Source organism: Eleutherodactylus coqui, chromosome 7, assembly GCF_035609145.1.
Source record: "Eleutherodactylus coqui strain aEleCoq1 chromosome 7, aEleCoq1.hap1, whole genome shotgun sequence".
NCBI classification, from domain to species: domain Eukaryota; kingdom Metazoa; phylum Chordata; class Amphibia; order Anura; family Eleutherodactylidae; genus Eleutherodactylus; species Eleutherodactylus coqui.
The window spans coordinates 223,837,977-223,858,682 of NC_089843.1; the positions used below are offsets into that span (position 1 = coordinate 223,837,977).

Genomic DNA, 20,706 nt, shown 5'->3' on the forward strand with positions numbered 1-20,706 from the left:
CCCAGAGTTGTTACTACTAAGTATTCTTGCTCTGGGAAAATCGGGTAGAAGAATTCTGTGTTTTGAGTGTCTTTCCGTGTTCTGATGGTTTCCAATCATTTAATATCCTCTTTGTATTGGAGTTGTGACTGGAGGATCAGAGTGTAATATGGGGGGATAGAACAGCCTCAGTTAGGGTCCCTCAGCCATATGCTGCTGGCAGACCACAGGACTTTATGAAACCCCTTGTGTAGTTGCCGAATCTTCAGTAAGGGGGGCACAAGTGCAGACAGCTTGTTAAGGGAAAGCTATCTATACCCCCATCCCCGAGTCTGAGGAAGGAGCGTGGTCCGAGGTGCAGCGTGGAGTGAGTCTCCCCAGGGATCCAGTGAAAAACCTGGACAAGCAGTGCAGCAACTTTGTGATAAGCAAAAGTATCTCCAGTCACCCCCACTGAGGGCGGATGGATGAGAGTGGACCGTATGTCACGTCAGCCTGTTGGCCACCTACAGCCACAATAAAGTGGACAATAAGCATTTAATAAAATAAAAAAGCACAAATAGATGTTTTTAAAGGAAGATATAGCAGTGCAGACAGTTTGAGCTGACCCTTGCCCACTCAACTCCGCGCAGGATGGGAAGACCCCCCAGGGGTGGATACTGTGCTTTTTGGCACCATTGACACAGCAGAAGTGCTGAGTAATCAGGGAGAATCTAAGGAGATTGTGTGCACCGCTGCCGATCCTCGGACAGTTTATCTTGGCCGAACTTACTAAAATTTTGGAATTGGAAAGCGCCTCACAATGGTGGGATGTTAAAAACAACAATTTTTGAAATGTATATGTTACGTGTGCTGCTGAGACATGTTGTACTATGGTGATTCCAGCAGCACAGCACTCTCAGGGTTACTGATTGAGCTGGCTGGGTGTGGTACTTTCTGCTAGCCAATCCCCTGGATCTGTGCTCACATATAAACCCAGCTCCTGGTCAGTCTGTATGGCCCCTCAGGTTAGTAGTCATGAATGCTTGTCTGGTGAGGTTTGCAGTGTGACTTGGTTCATGTCCGTTTGTCCGTTTGAATTCTGTCAGTTTGCTGTGTGACCTGCTATCTGTGTCCTGTCCTGTTGCAGCGTGCGGTGTGAACGGTGTCCGGTTCTGCTGGACTCCTGGTTAGTGTAGGGACTAGCAGTATAACCAGGAGCCATGAATTAGCCTGCTAGCTTCCACATATTGTACAACATGTCAACTAATACCTGATATTTATATTCAGCTTCCAATCTGTTACTAGTGGTTGCATGTTGTGTGCAGTGTATTCTGGGTCTGTCATGTGGCATGTGAATGCATCCTGTTCTGGTGCGTGGCTCCTAGGATCAGCTAGGGCCCAGATCTGAAGACCGCTGGGCTGCCCTTATTGGGGCAATGTCCCCGCTTAGGTAGGGCCATGTCTACCTCCCGTTAGCACAGGGCCAGTTGCATGTATCCCGTGTGCGTCCCCTTTGGTCACGATCATGTGGGTCCCGTGCTTTGCCTGCCCACACGATCGTAACATAATGCCCCTCCCACTTACAAAAGGGGGTGCATTATGTTCAGGTGTGGAGTATGTTGTATGTTATATGCATTAAATGTTGTGTGTGAACAGTGACTAGTCCAGTGTCTGTGCTGGTGGCCAGACATCAGGTGTGGACAGTCATGTTCTGAGGATGTTGGTGTTCATATGTATGGTAGACACTTTGTGTTGTAGTGTCTGTTGCATGCGGTTGTTGGAGCAAGTTTCCCCGTATTTCCCCGCAGATGGTTTGGACACCTGCTGTTCCTTCCCTTCCTGGCATTCTGGGGTGGTGCACTCAGTAGGTGCGGTACGGTGACCGTGCAAGTGTAGCCACTCGCAGGTTTCTCCTTTCCCTTGGCAGGTGCGGCCTCCGAACATCTGATTTTTGTGTGCGTGGTGCGAGCTGGTGACGCCGGCCACGATTTTCCTTAGGCCAGATAGGTGTTCTGGCGGTCCTTCCCCTTGTACGGTGGGTGTGGTGGCTCCATACAACTTTGGTGGCATGCATGTTGTGTCTGAGTTCCATCTCAGTCTGTATTCCTGTTCCGGTGTCCGTTTTGTGGCAAGGTGCGCCCCGCGGACGTAATTTGTTGTAGACCCCCATGCGGGAGGTACCAGGGTGTACTTCCTTCTCCTGCTGACTGGCTGGTGTCCGCATCAGGCCCGTAGTGATAAGTCCTGTTCACGCTATGTCAGTAGGCAGGGTAGCCATCTTTCCCTCTGGATATTGCATATTCTATGCAGGCTACTGTTCGGTGGCCTTTTGTATAAGGCGCAGCGGTCCTGCTTAGTAATTTCCTTACTCTCTCCCATTTTGCCATCCTTGCCTTCGTGTCAGGTCCTTTTTAGATAAATCCTGTACACGTGCGCGGTTTGGAGGAGTTGCATAATTTTTTTTGGTTATGCTTAAAGGGTCCAGAGGCCCCCTTTTTTAAAGGGGAGATACTGTTACGTGTGCTGCTGAGATATGTTGTACTATGGTGATTCCAGCAGCACAGCACTCTCAGGGTTAATGATTGAGCTGGCTGGGTGTGGTACTTTCTGCTAGCCAATCCCCTGGATCTGTGCTCACATATAAACTCAGCTCCTGGTCAGTCTGTATGGCCCCTCAGGTGAGCAGTCATGAATGCTTGTCTGGTGAGGTTTGCAGTGTGATCTGGTTCATGTCCGTTTGTACGTTTAAATTCTGTCAGTCTTGTGTTAGCTTGCTGTGTGTCCTGCTATCTGTGTCCTGTCCTGTTGCAGCGTGCGGTGTGAACGGTGTCCGGTTCTGCTGGACTCCTGGTTAGTGTAGGGACTAGCAGTATAACCAGGAGCCATGAATTAGCCTGCTAGCTTCCACATATTGTACAACATGTCAACTAATACCTGATATTTATATTCAGCTTCCAATCTGTTACTAGTGGTTGCATGTTGTATGCAGTGTATTCTGGGTCTGTCATGTGGCATGTGAATGCATCCTGTTCTAGTGCGTGGCTCCTAGGATCAGCTAGGGCCCAGATCCGAAGACCGCTGGGCTGCCCTTATTGGGGCAATGTCCCCGCTTAGGTAGGGCCACTCTCATTCCTCCTTAGTACAGGGTCAGTTGCCTGAAACCTGTGTGAATCCTGTGTGACCCTGGTGATACCAGTGTGCGTCCATTACATTTCCCTTTTTAGGGTGCGATCGTGTGGGCTCCGTGCTTAGGTTGCCCACACGATCGTAACAGTATAGATGGACTCAGTGTGAACACCTAGGCCCGATGGACTAGGTGTCACACCTGTAGTCCTGCTGTTGCAGCAGTGCTGAGATCACTGCCGGATTGACCCGCTGTGCGGGTTTTAGACTTGATTCTGCACCGTCTAGCTCAGTAGGTGTGACGTCATGTAGTCACATCTGTGGGTATTTACCTGGGCTGATACTGAGCTAGGGTGCTGGGTATTGTCAGTTGCTTGCTGTCTGAGCTGGCAGTTAGTGGCTCCCGTGGACAGCGTGGTCTCCGCTGTGACGTAACAGAGGATGGCTCCGTGTGTTGCAGCTTTACTACCACCTAAGTACTGTGTGTCGTTTTGTTTTCCTTTGGTGGCTTTTCTTGTCCTTTATTTTGTTGGCCAAGTAGGGTTACTTCGGTCGCAGGAACGAGTGCAGGTCCGCATCTATCAATGCGATCAGTCCCCGTTTATTTATTTAGTGTTGCTTGGGGCTGTCACCCTTTGGGCTATCTTTGTGCATCTCCGCAGGTGCAGGTCCAGCCCATCCTGTGCAGATGTAACAGCATTTACAGCCATACTTACTCAATGGGATATTGTTTACCTGTGTTAAGATGAATCCCATTGAGGCGTTATCTAGTCAGCCGAAGGCGCTGGCATTGGAGGTTGCTGAGATCCAACCGCAGCAGCCCGTCTGGGAGGCTTATATTAAGGAGCCTAAGAGCGATCTTCCAGATTGTTCTTCTGGAGATAGGTTAAATTTTTTTTGTTTCAAAGAGTCCTTCAAACTTTATTCCAGCCTACACCCCTGTCCTCAGGCAACGAGCTCCAGAGGGTGGGAATCATTATTTCCAGGTTGCAGGGTGCCCCCAGGCATGGGCGTTTCCTTGCTCCCCTCCTCTGAAGCTTTGTCCTCTCTGGATCAGTTTTTTGAGGCTTTAGGCTTAATCTATGAAGACCCTGATAGGGTCTTACTGGTAGAGGGGAGGCTCAGAAGCTTGTGTCAGGGGGATTCTACTATTGAGGAGTTCTGCGCCGAATTTTGCCACTGGTCGACTAAGACTAATTGGAACGACCTGGCGTTGCGGAGTCAGTTTTATTGCGGCATAGCGGATAAGATTATGGACCTTTTGGTGGGGTATCCCGTGCCTTGAGACGGGCGCGGTGGTTGTTGTTTTTTTTGCGTTTTGTCTTTCTTGTTACATGTAGACTGGGCAGTAAAAGCGCTAAGGCTGATGCTGTTTCTAGGAGCTTCATTTTCATAGTTTCAAATGAATTTCCTTTCGGAGGGGGTAGTAGTATCAGTGGTTTTCCTGGGGTTGGAGGAACAGGTCCATAAGGTGCAGGACTTGGCTCTGGCAGCTTTGCCGGTGGGAAAGCTGTTTGTTCCTGTCCATTTGAGGCTGCAGGTACTGTCTGAAGTACACAATTCCGTGTTGGATGGACATCCGGGAATCAATAATACCCGCAAGTTACTCACAAGAAGGTTTTAGTGGCCATCTTTGCAACGGGATGTATTCAGCTTTGTCGCATCCTGTGAGGTTTGTGCCAAGACTAATTCACCTCGGAATTCTCCTGCTGGGAGATTGACGCCTTTGCCTGAATTGGCGCTAAACAATAGACTGCTGGATTTTACAGGGACGTCGCCTAAACATTTTAAGCTGGTCACGGATAACAGACATTCGGAGGGGACTAGTTTCATGGGGGGGGGGGGGGGGACTTAGTTTGGCTGTCAAACAACGGTCATTCAGGTTGGGTCCAGGATTCGTCGGTCCATTCAAAATCATGGAAAGAATTAATCCGGTGTCTTTTTGTTAGGAGATTTTTAGTCCAATGACGTGTTTCATAAATCTATGTTGAATAAGTTTGTGGACTCAGGTAATGGTTCATCTCCGCCGATTCAGGTTGTGGTTGATGGAGATGTTAATGTTGAGGTAGGACACATCGTGGACTCTCGCCTAGTTAGGAGATCTCTCCAGCATTTTGTGTGGTGGCATGGCTATGGTCCTGAGGAGAGGCCATGGGTACTGGCAGCAGACGTCCGTGCGGACCGACTAGTTAAATATTTTTACAGGCTGAATCCTAAGCGACTTGGTCCTAAGGGTCCTGGGGCCCCTTCTAGAAGGAGAGGTACTGTTGCAGCAGTGCTGAGATCGCGGCCGGATTGACAAAGTCCGGTGCGGGTTTTAGATATGGTTCTGCACCTTCTAGCTCAGTAGGTGTGACGTCATGTCGTCACATCTGTGGATAATTAGCTGGGTATTTACCTTGGTTGATACTGAGCTAGGGTGCTGGGTATTGTCAGTTGCTTGCTGTATGAGCTGGCAGTTAGTGGCTCCCGTGGACAGCGTGGTCTCCACTGTGACTTAACAGAAGACGGCTTTGTGTGTTGGGGCTTCATTACCAGCTGAGTGCTGTTTGCCTTTTTGTTTTCCTTTGGTGGTTTTTCTTGTTCTTTATTTTGTTGTCCAAGTAGGGTTACTTAGGTTCCAGGAACGAGTGCAGGTCCGCATCTATCGAAGCGATCCGTCTGCCATGCTAGGCAGGTCTCTCTCCCTTATTGTCACGTACTTAGGGAAAGACTTCCCTGTTTATTTTCTATTGTTTGCTTCAGTTGCTGCACTTTGGGCTATTATTGTGCATAACCGCAGGTGCAGCACATCATTTGCAGACGTAGCACCTGGTTTGCGTAGATTAATCCTTATACTAGATGGAGCATCCAGGGAGAACAAATGAAGAGCCTCAAAGAAGCCAAAAAGCTGCAGTGGAGTTTTGGGATAAAAAAAAAAAAACCATGTATAAAAAACCTTAAGAGGATTAGGGAATTGTCAGTATCATCCATTAATCGTAAAAATACAGCAAGTAAAGCAATCAGATGTCACTTTGGGGTAGGAGACATCTGATCAAAGCTATATAACATGTATTATTGTATCACTCAAGAAAGGCGTCCAGGCCCCTGTTAAACATTTATCAAATTCGCCATCCCCACATCCTCAGGCAGAGAGTTCCATAGTCTCACTGCTCTTACAGTAAAGAACCCCCTTCTGCATTGTAGAAACCTTCTCTCTTCTAGATGTAGAGAGCGCCCCCTTGTTACAGTAGCCCATTTAATTTGAATAACATGATGACAAACCTTTTACATCCACTATGCCGACCCGACATACATCATTATCACCAAAGGGATGTTCACACCACCTGCAAAACCAGACACAGTAAGTGCTGCTTCTAATGACCCTTACAAATAAGTGGTTCCACTTGGCTCGAATGCCTTCTTCATACCCCATTCTGCCTCCACTCAGTAAGAATGCCCCCTCCTATTTACTTATACCATCCCTTTGCCTCATTTTACAAATAATGCCCATTCTTACCAAAAATGACCCCTTTTCTCTCTTTTAGAAACAATTCTCCTTTTTGCCCAATTTTACAAATAAATCCCCTTTTTAGAAATAAAGTTTTCTAAATAAATTGAATGCTACATAAATATTCTTGCATGTTTTTTTTTCTCACTTTTCTTTCGTTTTTCAATTATGCAGAAGTCTTTTCTGCCATTTTTTAAAGTAATCTACTAAACCTTGGCCAAACCCCATGATAAGGGCCGGGCTGATGCCAGAGAGAGGAGATAATAATCAAAGCTAGCACAGGGAAGAAAACCGCCACGCTTCTGGCTGTAGTCGGCTTCCTCAGTGATCCGTCGGGGAGGTTTCAGTTCTCCTCTCCCTGCTGCATGTTGTTGTGATCTTTATACCTCGCTGTTATTTGCACTTTATGCTATGGATGGTCATTATTGGGGAAAGTCTTCATTTTATATATATATATATATGTGTGTGTGTGACAGCGCAGGGGGAAACCCTTCAGGCCACAACCAGAGTTCTATCCGGGTTTCTCTTTATATACTTGCTGGACATAACATACAGACACTGGTCACCTCCAGCCAACCGGCCAGCAGAGTGAAACACAAAAGTCCTTAAATTAGGGTGGCGCAGGCCCAGCACTCCTCTGTTGCGGTGTGTTGGGGTGTCTGCAGTTCCGCTCCCTTGCAGCTTGTGTCTCCCACACCGAGCAGCTCTGAACTCCCCCTTCACACTGCAGCCTGCACCCATTTATACCCCTCACCTGTCCTGCTCAGGTGGGACTCCGTACTGGAGTGAGGGATGGACCGGGTCTATATCACGGATGTTAGTAGTCTCCGTGATATGTACCTTCCGTCCCACACTTCACCTCTCCCCCTATATATATAATATTGTTTTCGGAGGGCTCGTGCTCATTGCACAGCTCTCTCTGCCCCATATTGGGTGGGCAGTTTCGGTTTCTTGTTGTTAAATGTTTTTAATGTCAGTTTTATGGTGTGTTAATACAGAATATAGCAGTTTTCTTTTGGGTTGCAGTTTTTGCCTGTTTTGTTGCTTTTTCTCATGCATGGTCTTTCCTGAGCACTTGGTTTAGGGTGATGCCCATTTTGTTCCGTCCCCCCGGCACAAATTGCGGATTTATTGGTCTGCATTTGAACAATTAAAGTCTAAGGTTCCTATTTGGTTGTAGTTTCCTGGCGATCCAGACATCAACCTGCGATGGAGCCCATAGGAGCCCTATTATAGTGTGAAGGCAGGGAGTGAGCGGGCCGCTGCGGCTCCTACTGGTCTTGTCTCTAGATCCATGCACATCAGTGCCCTAAAGAAGAAGAATACCATATCCCAGATTAACTAGTTTCTTTCCGGGTTCTTCTATATCTGGTGCTCGTATACCTTTATCTATAGGCTCTGTGTAAGTGCATCTATAGACCCTCTTCTTAGCACATAAATGTGTTGTATATAAAGTGTATCTTTCCACAGATTAGCAGATATCTTGTATCCGTTTCTATTACAGCAGCAATTCCGTGCGCAGAAATAAGCGAGTTGTAACCAACAGTAACGACAAAACTAATAAGTGCCAGATTCAATATGCATGAGTGTCCGTTAGAACGTAAACGCATAAAAGGCGCCCGAGCCGGTAAATAATAATAAAAGCAATTCTAACAAAACTAAAGAGGAGCGGTGACGTCCAAAGCAATAGGACCAAAACTAAAGAGGAGCGGTGACGTCCAAAGCAATAGGACCAATATATACCCCATGGGAAAACCTCAGACAGCGTGCGAGCAGCACATGAGAGCATCTCATTGGCTGACAGTCAGGTTCAGTCCAACGGCGGTAAAGCCACAAAACAAGTCCCTATGCAGGAGTGGGAAGAGTCCAAGAAACAAAGGAGATAAAAGGAGTAGTCAGTGAGCAGTTGGGGAGATGCAGCCAGGAGTGAGAGAGGAGAGGTTGCCGTCAGTCATTTTGGAGAGGAGGAGTTACCAGTACCAGAGCAAGCCAGCAGTTTAGCACATTTTCTTTCAAGGTCGAGCGAGGTGTAAACCCGTTCCCTTGGCACCCCACAGCGGAGGAAAGGAGAACCTTTCTGAGGTCCATCTTCATCAAACAGTGAGTCATAGCTACCCAGAGAACTCAAAGCCAGGATTAGCGGTTCAGCCACTTGTCCCTCTGCTTCATATACTCTTCACTAAAATCTAAATCAATCCTTCATCTAAAGCAGCCAGTGGGGAAATTGTCTCAACAAACAATTCAGAGGAGAGAAAAGGAGAGAGCGTTCAAATCAGGTCCTAATCAAGTCAATATCACTGTATCTTGCATCGTGTTCAATTGCCTGCTTAAGGGCTTCTACCCACTAGCGTTTTTTGGTGGGTTTTTTTTAACGCTGCGACATCGCTGCATTTTTTTCAATGGGACTTTCTAATGTTAAAATCGCATCACACAAAAATTGCAAAAGCACAAACTTGCGATTTTTGCGCGATGCGATTTTAAGATTAGAAAGTCCCATTGAAAAAAACCCGGCGATATCGCAGCATTAAAAAAACACTAGTGGGTAGAAGCCTAATTCTGCATCTTCGTGTACCTGTTTCAAGTACCATTCTGGAAAATTGTAAATTCCATTTGTATTTCAAATATCGAAGTTAGTAAATCTGTACACTCCCAGATTTCTAAACTATTGCTGGACTCGGCTCTGTTATTTCTTCGGCATACAACCCCGAGAGTCCAGACTGAGTGTTGGCGTCACCTTGACAAAACTACGCCTCCAGCCATACGTGCTACAGTAAGTTCTTTGGGGCCGTTACATTATTGCAGTTCTCTCACTTTTGATACTTCTTTGAGTATTTTTTTTATAAATCGCGCTGCGCCTTTTTTAGGGTGCCTTCTCTATTTGAAAAAAATACCAACAAAAAAAGCCTGTGTGATCAATTTTTTGGCTTTCTTTTAACAAAACGCAAGAAAAAAAAGTGGCCACAATCTTTCACCCAACACTGATAATGAGCTGCAACCAGTTATCTTAAAGTTATTGAATGGCCAAGAAAAAGTTCTGTGTCGCAGTTTATTCAACATGATTGCCGATAAGAGACCACCGTGGACAAAATAATGTTAAAAATATCAATTGGAGTTGACTTAAAGCTTGTGTGACAGACACATTAATGTGGATTGAGATTTTAAAGAATATCTGTGTAGCCCATAGCAACCAATCACAGCACAGCTTTCATGTTACCTCAGCAGTATAAGAAATACCAACCAATCACAGTGCAGCTCTGATACGCAAGATTTTTTCTCAACTGCAACCTAACATGGGGAAAAAAGAATGGTTGTGTCAAAGGGCAAAGGCACCAACTAACGAATCTGTAGGACAGATGAATGGAAAAATAATTCCACAAGTAGACGGAGACGTTGTGGAGTGTCTGTGGGTGGATGATGTTCTGGACACTGAACACCTCAGACCCTGTAGAGTTCCTTCACTCCTGTGAATAGACAGGAGTGCCTCTCCATAAGCTGAGGGTAAACGTTGGTGCTCCGTCCTATTAATGCGTAATCTTGATACGCCAAAACTGTGCAACAGCACACAATTACAAATTACACACCGAGGCGAAATATTGTAAGAGCCATTATAATGACTGGAATAGCAGAAGGAGGAAGTGCTGTAATTCCAGGCATTCCGATAATACGATGGATTTGCCTTTTCAATTCAAAAGGTTGCAATTCCCTCTAAAAATAGCATTTGTGACGACGATCAATAAGGCAGAAGGGCAAACACTTAAGGTAGCGGGTCTACATCTAGAGAAAACATGTTCTTCTCATGGGCAGCTGGTTGTGGCGGCTCACGTGTATGCGGCCCACAAAACCTTCATATCCTAGCAAAAGATGACAAGACCAAAAACGTAGAGAACGGCGCAGATCGCAGTTACATTCCTTTCACTAATTCAACTTTTTATGTTTCAATATGAAGCAAAACACAGATTAGAATTTAAAAATACAAAAATTCCATGCGGACAAAGTGGTGGGTAACAAGCTAATATATATAAAACAGACCCCTACAAACACACGTACACGCTGGGAACCTCCAGAGCCATTCCAACAAAGTGCCAGCATTCCCCATCAGACATCATCATGATATTCACGTCTCCAGTAATATCCGCAACAGAGCGTGAACCCACAAATACGTTCAGGTGGTAGCAGTAAAGTACATAAACAACATGACCCCCACCTATCTATAGAGAGCACAGGAGGGGTCACCCCCCCACACAGGTGATCCTTCTGGGGCAGCATGCTCTTTTGTTGTGGACTTCCTTTATTTGTGCTTTTGCCTTCCAGTATTTGGGAGGAGCTTCTATAAGGGTTGTTTTACCAATGATCCATGGCAGAGCTCCAAGGCTCAGGTTTAACACTTCACATGCAGTCAACAAGGCAGAAGGTTTCCTTCAGGCATACAGATATAGCAAAGTTTAACTTGACAATTAAAGGGGTTGTCTATCGACAGTCCTAGCCATAGCTTGTACTAGAGTGAATGATAGCGGGGTGGCCACATGTGCACTCCACCAACTTCTATAGACTGACCGCTATTTCTGGCGGCCCCATTGAAGTGAATGGGTGGTGGTGCGCAGGCTGGGATGTCTGCATGATAGGTAAATCCCATCATAAGACAACGCCATTAAGTGTCAAGTTAAACTTTGCTACATCTGTAGGAAACCTTGCTTGCTGCAGTGAAGTGTCAGATCTGAGCCTTGGAGTTCTGCCATGGGTTTCCCTACAGATCCGCATATGGCTATAGCCCCAACCAACGGCATAAATCTGTGTTAAGAATTGCTATTCTTTTTCCCCACTGACTGGTGGCTCGGGGCTCAGTAGAGGCTGCTGGAGAATGCCAACATGGACTTCTACTTCTCCTCCGTCCGGATCCACATCTGGCTTTGGCTCAAAATATTGCATTGAAAACCGCAGTGATGTTTTTTCAAATGACTGTGTGAAACCACGTGGATTCTGCCTCATAAACCCAAAAATGAGCCGTGGATACGCACTTGTATACCCACAGATTTTCCCTGGGATTTAGTCCTTATCAAGGGGAATCCATGTGCAGATTTCCCGATCCAGTTCAAGAAGTGACAATCACTCCTTTATCTTCTGCACACGGATTTTATTTCCCATTTAAAGTAATTCAACTGAATCTGCATCAAATCTGCATAAGAAGACATTCGAACATACCCACAGAGTAAAGCCCCATTTACACGCAAAGATGATTGCTCAAAATTAGTTTAAAAGATAGGGAGAATGAGAGTTTGAGCGTTTTTTTTTTTTTTTTTTGCATAAGCTGCTGATGGGCACTAATGCCCATTAGCAGCTTATTAGCTTTATTTGCATGTAAATGAGCCTCCTTGAGCTGTATGCAGATAACAGCAGGTGGTCTCTTATCTGCTTACAGCCCCTTTGATCTGCCACGGGACTGCAGTTGAATACAATGTTATCAGGGCTCCTGTGGAGAATCACAGCATGTGGTCCCTGCTATCAGCTGTCCAGCCAAAGGATGGATTTTAAACTCAACATAAAATCATCGTTCGTCTGAAGAGCAAACGATGACAGCATTTACACGCAACGATTATCACTCAAAAGACATAATTTGAGGGGATTTCGAGCAATAATCGTCCCGTGTAAATGGGGCTTAGGTCCACACAGAACAGATTCTCTGCAGACTTTTTTTTAAGAGGCATTATTTGGAGAATATTTTGGAAAAGAAGTGACAAGTCTCAGGAGTTCTGCTTCCTGGCCCCTCGTCAGTCAAATCAAGATACTGTAAGAATTTTTGCAGAACAGAAAAGATTATCCCTACAGAAAAGATTATCCCTACGGCATCTCGTTGGCGGACATTGATTTATAGATTATCCCTCCGGACGTCTCGTTGGCGGACATTGATTTATAGATTATCCCTGCGGACGTCTCGTTGGAGGACATTGATTTAATGATTATCCCTCCGGACGTCTCGGAGGACATTGATTTATAGATTATCCCTGCGGACGTCTCATTGGCAGACATTGATTTATAGATTATCCCTACGGACGTCTCGTTGGTGGACATTGATTTATAGATTATCCCTCCGGACGTCTCGTTGGAGGACATTGATTTAATGATTATCCCTCCGGACGTCTCGGAGGACATTGATTTATAGATTATCCCTGCGGACGTCTCATTGGCAGACATTGATTTATAGATTATCCCGACGGACGTCTCGTTGGTGGACATTGATTTATAGATTATCCCTGCGGACGTCTCGGAGGACATTGATTTATAGATTATCCCTGCGGACGTCTCATTGGCAGACATTGATTTATAGATTATCCCTGCGGACGTCTCGTTAGGGGACATTGATTTATAGATTATCCCTACGGCATCTCGTTGGAGGACATTGATTTATAGATTATCCCTCCGGACGTCTCGTTAGGGGACATTGATTTATAAATTATCCATACGGCATCTCGTTGGCGGACATTGATTTGAGGATTATCCCTGCGGACGTCTCGTTGGAGGACATTGATTTATAGATTATCCCTACGGACGTCTCGGAGGACATTGATTTAATGATTATCCCTCCGGACGTCTCGGAGGACATTGATTTATAGATTATCCCTCCGGACGTCTCGTTGGCAGACATTGATTTAATGATTATCCCTGCGGACGTCTCATTGGCGGACATTGATTTATAGATTATCCCTGCGGACGTCTCGTTGGCGGACATTGATTTGAGGATTATCCCTCCGGACGTCTCGTTGGCGGACATTGATTTATAGATTATCCCTCCGGACGTCTCGGAGGACATTGATTTATAGATTATCCCTACGGACGTCTCATTGGCGGACATTGATTTATAGATTATCCCTCCGGACGTCTCATTAGGGGACATTGATTTATAGATTATCCCTCCGGACGTCTCGTTGGAGGACATTGATTTATAGATTATCCCTGCGGACGTCTCGTTGGCGGACATTGATTTATAGATTATCCCTGCGGACGTCTCGTTGGAGGACATTGATTTAATGATTATCCCTCCGGACGTCTCGGAGGACATTGATTTATAGATTATCCCTGCGGACGTCTCATTGGCAGACATTGATTTATAGATTATCCCTACGGACGTCTCGTTGGTGGACATTGATTTATAGATTATCCCTCCGGACGTCTCGTTGGAGGACATTGATTTAATGATTATCCCTCCGGACGTCTCGGAGGACATTGATTTATAGATTATCCCTGCGGACGTCTCATTGGCAGACATTGATTTATAGATTATCCCGACGGACGTCTCGTTGGTGGACATTGATTTATAGATTATCCCTGCGGACGTCTCGGAGGACATTGATTTATAGATTATCCCTGCGGACGTCTCATTGGCAGACATTGATTTATAGATTATCCCTGCGGACGTCTCGTTAGGGGACATTGATTTATAGATTATCCCTACGGCATCTCGTTGGAGGACATTGATTTATAGATTATCCCTCCGGACGTCTCGTTAGGGGACATTGATTTATAAATTATCCATACGGCATCTCGTTGGCGGACATTGATTTGAGGATTATCCCTGCGGACGTCTCGTTGGAGGACATTGATTTATAGATTATCCCTACGGACGTCTCGGAGGACATTGATTTAATGATTATCCCTCCGGACGTCTCGGAGGACATTGATTTATAGATTATCCCTCCGGACGTCTCGTTGGCAGACATTGATTTAATGATTATCCCTGCGGACGTCTCATTGGCGGACATTGATTTATAGATTATCCCTGCGGACGTCTCGTTGGCGGACATTGATTTGAGGATTATCCCTCCGGACGTCTCGTTGGCGGACATTGATTTATAGATTATCCCTCCGGACGTCTCGGAGGACATTGATTTATAGATTATCCCTACGGACGTCTCATTGGCGGACATTGATTTATAGATTATCCCTCCGGACGTCTCATTAGGGGACATTGATTTATAGATTATCCCTCCGGACGTCTCGTTGGAGGACATTGATTTATAGATTATCCCTGCGGACGTCTCGTTGGCGGACATTGATTTATAGATTATCCCTACGGACGTCTCGTTGGCGGACATAGATTTATAGATTATCCCTCTGGACGTCTCGTTGGAGGACATTGATTTATAGATTATCCCTCTGGACGTCTCGTTGGAGGACAATGATTTAATGATTATCCCTGCGGACGTCTCATTGGCGGACATTGATTTATAGATTATCCCTGCGGGCGTCTCGTTGGCGGACATTGATTTATAGATTATCCCTCCGGACGTCTCGTTGGCGGACATTGATTTAATGATTATCCCTCCGGACGTCTCATTGGCGGACATTGATTTATAGATTATCCCTACGGCATCTCGTTGGAGGACATTGATTTATAGATTATCCCTACGGACGTCTCGTTGGCGGACATAGATTTATAGATTATCCCTGCGGACGTCTCGTTAGGGGACATTGATTTATAAATTATCCCTACGGCATCTCGTTGGCGGACATAGATTTATAGATTATCCCTCTGGACGTCTCGTTGGAGGACATTGATTTATAGATTATACCTGCGGACGTCTCGATGGTGGACATTGATTTATAGATTATCCCTACGGACGTCTCGTTGGTGGACATTGATTTATAGATTATCCCTGCGGACGTCTTGTTGGAGGACATTGATTTATAAATTATCCCTACGGCATCTCGTTGGCGGACATAGATTTATAGATTATCCCTCTGGACGTCTCGTTGGAGGACATTGATTTATAGATTATACCTGCGGACGTCTCGATGGTGGACATTGATTTATAGATTATCCCTCCGGACGTCTCGTTGGCGGACATTGATTTATAGATTATCCCTGCGGACGTCTTGTTGGAGGACATTGATTTATAAATTATCCCTACGGCATCTCGTTGGCGGACATTGATTTGAGGATTATCCCTCCGGACGTCTCGTTGGAGGACATTGATTTATAGATTATCCCTCCGGACGTCTCGGAGGACATTGATTTATAGATTATCCCTACGGACGTCTCGTTGGCGGACATTGATTTATAGATTATCGCTACGGACGTCTCGTTGGCGGACATTGATTTATAGATTATCCCTCCGGACGTCTCATTGGCGGACATTGATTTATAGATTATCCCTACGGCATCTCGTTGGAGGACATTGATTTGAGGATTATCCCTCCGGACGTCTCGTTGGAGGACATTGATTTGAGGATTATCCCTCCGGACGTCTCGTTGGTGGACATTGATTTATAGATTATCCCTACGGACGTCTCGTTGGAGGACATTGATTTATAGATTATCCCTCCGGACGTCTCGTTGGAGGACATTGATTTAATGATTATCCCTCCAGACGTCTCGTTGGTGGACATTGATTTATAGATTATCCCTCCGGACGTCTCGTTGGTGGACATTGATTTATAGATTATCCCTACGGCATCTCATTGGAGGACATTGATTTATAGATTATCCCTCCGGACGTCTCGTTAGGGGACATTGATTTATAGATTATACCTGCGGACGTCTCGTTGGCGGACATTGATTTATAGATTATCCCTGCGGACGTCTCGTTGGCGGACATTGATTTATAGATTATCCCTACGGAAGTCTCGTTGGAGGACATTGATTTAAAGATTATCCCTATGGACGTCTCGTTGGAGGACATTGATTTATAGATTATCCCTACGACGTCTCGTTGGAGGACATTGATTTATAGATTATCCCTCCGGACGTCTCGTTGGAGGACATTGATTTAATGATTATCCCTACGGACGTCTCGTTGGTGGACATTGATTTATAGATTATCCCTCCGGACGTCTCGTTGGTGGACATTGATTTAATGATTATCCCTCTGGATGTCTCGTTGGAGGACATTGATGGCTTTTGTTCATAGTTAACAATTCCAGTTGTTAATGCAGACAACTCTTCCCAGTATTTAGGATCTGCAATCAGCAGCGTCCCATCAGAGCCTCGTCTGTGACGGAGCTGTAGCGCGCATTGTTCCCCTGCGGACGTCTTCTACACACGGAGGATTATTAAACTGGAGGAAGCAGCCTGCAGCTTTGGTGGACGTTCAGTCCAAAGAGCCGCCGCTGTGGTGTTGCTGATCAGCATTCCTGACTGACACAATCAATTCCACATATCTTCTACATCTAGATGACAGTTTCCATAGACTTCAGTAAAGGTGAGTGCAAGAAGAGTAAATAAGTGCTACTTACCATCTTGTCACAGACGTTATCGTCTCCGGTTGTATCTTGCAGAAGAACAGCTGTAAATGAGGAACAAGTCACCCGATTGGCATTTTGTAATATCTTTAATTGTGGGCCGGTTTTAAAGCTAGAGGAAGCAGTTTCACAATTTCAGCGTAATGTGCAATTCCAGGAAGTGAGTGGTTAATATCGGAGTCTAGTCTTGGCTTTGGTGACCTCAATATCAAGTGAGGGCAGTGTTGGCTTGTTTTTCTTCTTGGTCTTCCTTCAGAGTGTTTTTTTTAAACTTTTTATGAGGCTTGTAAAAACGATGTGAATTTTATGCATCTTTTTAACAAGCATTTTTACTTTTAATAACATTTTTAGCAATAGATGAGCAAGTGCAGCGCATTCATTGGCAGTGCTGCGAAGGGTGACGACCCACGACACTTTTTTTTCACTCTGAAATTCGCAGCGTTTTTTTTTTGTGCAGGGGTCTATGGGACCTGTAATGTTAAAATCGCAATCGCGCAAAATCGCAGTTAATTGCGATTTTGCACAATCGCGATTTTAACATTACAAGTCCCATAGACCCCTGCAGAAAAAAAACGCTGCGAATTCCGCAGTGAAAAAAAACTGTAGTGGGTAATCACCCTTAGGCTGCCTGTCCACGGCCGTGACGGAATATCGCTGGCTGGGAGGAGGGGGGAGCACTGACAGGTCTCTGCAATAAGCTTAATAGGCTCACTGCGCAGAATCGCAGCAAATCGCAGCATGCCAGGATTTCAATCCCGTGAGCGGAGACTCTCTATGCGCTTTCCATAGTTAGCCTATAGAAAGCTTTTCATAGTGTGATCCGCGGGCGATTTATCACCAGCCGATCATCGCCCGTGGACAGGCAGTCTAAAGCCCCACTTACACGCAAAGATGATCGCTCAAAATTCACTCAAAAGATCGGGTGATTGACAGTTTGAGCGATCATTTTGCATGATCAGGATATCAGGAATCGGAGCACTTGTGTTGGTTCTTTAAGATTAACACCTGTAACAGAGTAAATATATGGTGAATGCAGGTGCAGAATCAGCGAGCAGCTGGTCACTATACCATATAGGGTACATTGTGCCCCTCTGGCATAACAGCAATACTCCAGAATATATGATGCATGACAGTCTAGCTGGCACCATACACCACTGAAGCAGGACTCTCCTGGCTTCCCCCAGTGACTATATATATAAGCCCTCACTGACTGACCGACTCGCCACTAATTCTCTAACTTCCTGATGTCGTACAAACATGAAATTTGGCACAAGTATTCTTTGGATCCTAAGTAGGAAAAGTAAAGGAGTCACAACTCCTAAGCACAAAAATATTAGTACCCCTATGTAATGTAACTTCCCGGTGTCGTACAAGTGTGAAATTTGGCATGACCATTCTTTAGGTCCTAAATAAAGTGGTCACAACACAATTATTCAATGCTATGTGCAAACGTAAGTGCACCCCTATGTAATGTAACTTCCCGATGTCGTACAAGAGTGAAATTTGGCACAAGCATTCCTTAGGTCCTAAATAGTCAAAGTCCTAAATAGGAAAAGTAAGGCGGTCATGACTTGATTATTCAAAGCTAATTGCAAAAGTAAGTGCACCCCTGTGTAATGTAACTTCCCGGTGTACAAGCGTGAAATTTGGCACGACTATTCTTTAGGTCCTAAATAGGAAAAGTAAAGGGGTTACAACTCAATTTTTTAATGCTAAGTGCTAAAGTATTGGCACCCCTATGTAATGTAACTTCCCAATGTCGCAGAAACATGAAATTTGGCAGGAGCATTCTTTAGGTCCTAAATAAGAAAAGTAAAGGGGTCACAACTCAAATTCACTAAGTGCAAAAGTATTGGCACCTCTGTGAAATATACCTAATCCAATTCTCTAACTTCCCGATGTCATATAAACATGAAATTTGGCACGACCATTTAGGTGATAAATAGGAAAAAGTAAAGGGATCACAACTCGATTATTCAATTCTAAGTGTAAAAGTACTGGGACCCATGTATCATGTAACTTCCCGGTGTCGTACAAGCGTGAAATTTGTAATGGATCGGGATCTTTACCGTAATATGTGCCTCCGTATACTCCAAGACAAGGCGAGCTATGAAATACTACCATCTGATCCAACGGATATGTACAATAACGAGTTAAAAGAAATGCTACAAATAGCAAAAGAGGAGTTATTTATTGATGAGAATGAGTTTCGGTACCTTTACTCTTCCACACCACAGATCGCTACCTTTTATGGTTTGCCGAAAATACACAAAGGTTTAACACCACTCAAAGGCCGTCCTATAGTCTCGGGTGTAGATAATCTCAGTCAAGGTATCAGTAGATATTTAGATGTACTTTTGCGACCGTTTGTTGAGGCCTTGCCCTCCTATATTAAGGACACCACAGATGTCCTTAAAAAATTGGATGGGCTAACATTATCCGCCAATACTAAACTGGCGAGCCTCGATGTTGAGGCGTTGTACAGTTCTATACCCCACCAGGGTGGATTACAGGCCGTGGAGTTCTTCTTGAGCCAACGTGGAACACATCTGAGAGCGCATAATACCATGTTGCTGAAATGTTTGTCATTTGTCCTCAACCGTAATTACTTCCTATTTGAAGGGAAGCACTTCCACCAGCTCAGGGGTACGGCTATGGGGAGCCCTTGTGCCCCCAGCTATGCCAACCTGTACCTGGGCTGGTGGGAGGAAACATCGGTTTTCAGCGAGGCAAATGAAACATGGCTCCCATCCATAGATATGTGGGTTCGTTTCATAGACGACATATTTATTCTATGGACTGGGGAGATTGAGGACTTCTTTAAATTTGTCGCGAAGCTTAATAAAAATGATCTGGGCCTATACTTTACGGCTGAGATACATCCAGAGACAATTGTTTTTCTTGACCTCAGAATTTCTAAATTGGGAAACGGCAATCTCGAGACAACAATCTTTCGCAAACCTACGGCCACGAATACACGGCTTCACTGGGATAGTCATCACCCAGTTCCGTTAAAACGTGGTATCCCCAAGGGACAACAAATCCGTGTACGCAGGAACTGTTCTTCAGACTGTGACTTTCTAGTAAAATCTAATGAAATGTCCCAACGGTTCCTCAATAGGGGTTACCCCCACGAAGTGGTGTTAAGAGCTAGCGATTTTGTGAAGGACACAAATAGGGATAATTTCCTAAATAAAAAGAAACGGTCCAGTGGTGATGGGAAGGTTAGGATCTTGGGTACCTATGACGACTGCTCTAGGGAAGTAAGAAGTATCCTGTCTAAATATTGGCATATCCTTCATCGTGATGCAGACATTTCTGAATACTTACCAGAAAAATCTCTTATTACTTATAAGCGGGGAAGAAATCTGGGTGACCGGTTAGTTCATAGCCATCTAACCCCTGTGACATCTCCAACCACGTGGCTTAACTCTGAACTACCTAAAGGATCTTATCCCTGTTCGGGCTGTAAGGCCTGTAAATTCATGAAGCGCGGAGCAATATTCACCAGCTCATCTACAGGCCGTGAATATAAAATCAGGGAGTTCATCAATTGCAGATCTACCGGAGTCGTTAACAAGGCAACTTGTCCCTGCCCCCTCGACTATGTTGGCAAGACAATTCAACAACTGCGGAGACGTGTCTTGGGTCACATCGGCAACACAGATCGAGGGGAGCATACAAGTTTGGCCACACACATTAAAGAATGTCACAACAATGACCCCAATGTGGTAAAATTTCAGGGGATAGAGATTATCAGGGAAAATGGAAGAAGAGGTAACCGTGACCGGAAACTACTTCAGAAAGAAAGCCAGTGGATCCATCGCTTGGATTCTTGTAATCCAAAGGGATTAAATGAACAGCAGTCATTTGTGGCGTTCATTTAAAATCTCCTTCTA

At 45.1% G+C, this 20,706-nt stretch overlaps 2 protein-coding genes across 2 annotated transcripts in view; both read right to left on the minus strand.

The window, feature by feature from the left end:
- Nucleotides 1-16,904, minus strand: part of LOC136573216 (FYN-binding protein 1-like) — a 139,156-nt gene extending 122,252 nt beyond the window's left edge. The window contains exon 1 of the mRNA XM_066574498.1: nt 16,802-16,904. Within this exon, the coding sequence (XP_066430595.1) occupies nt 16,802-16,804 (3 nt within the window). The 5' untranslated portion in view covers nt 16,805-16,904. The remainder of the gene's footprint in view (nt 1-16,801) is intronic.
- Nucleotides 13,023-14,000, minus strand: LOC136573606 (sericin-2-like). Its single transcript, XM_066574878.1, has one exon. It carries the CDS (start codon nt 13,998-14,000, stop codon nt 13,023-13,025), a length of 978 nt encoding a protein of 325 aa, XP_066430975.1.
- Nucleotides 16,905-20,706: the final 3,802 nt, after the last annotated feature.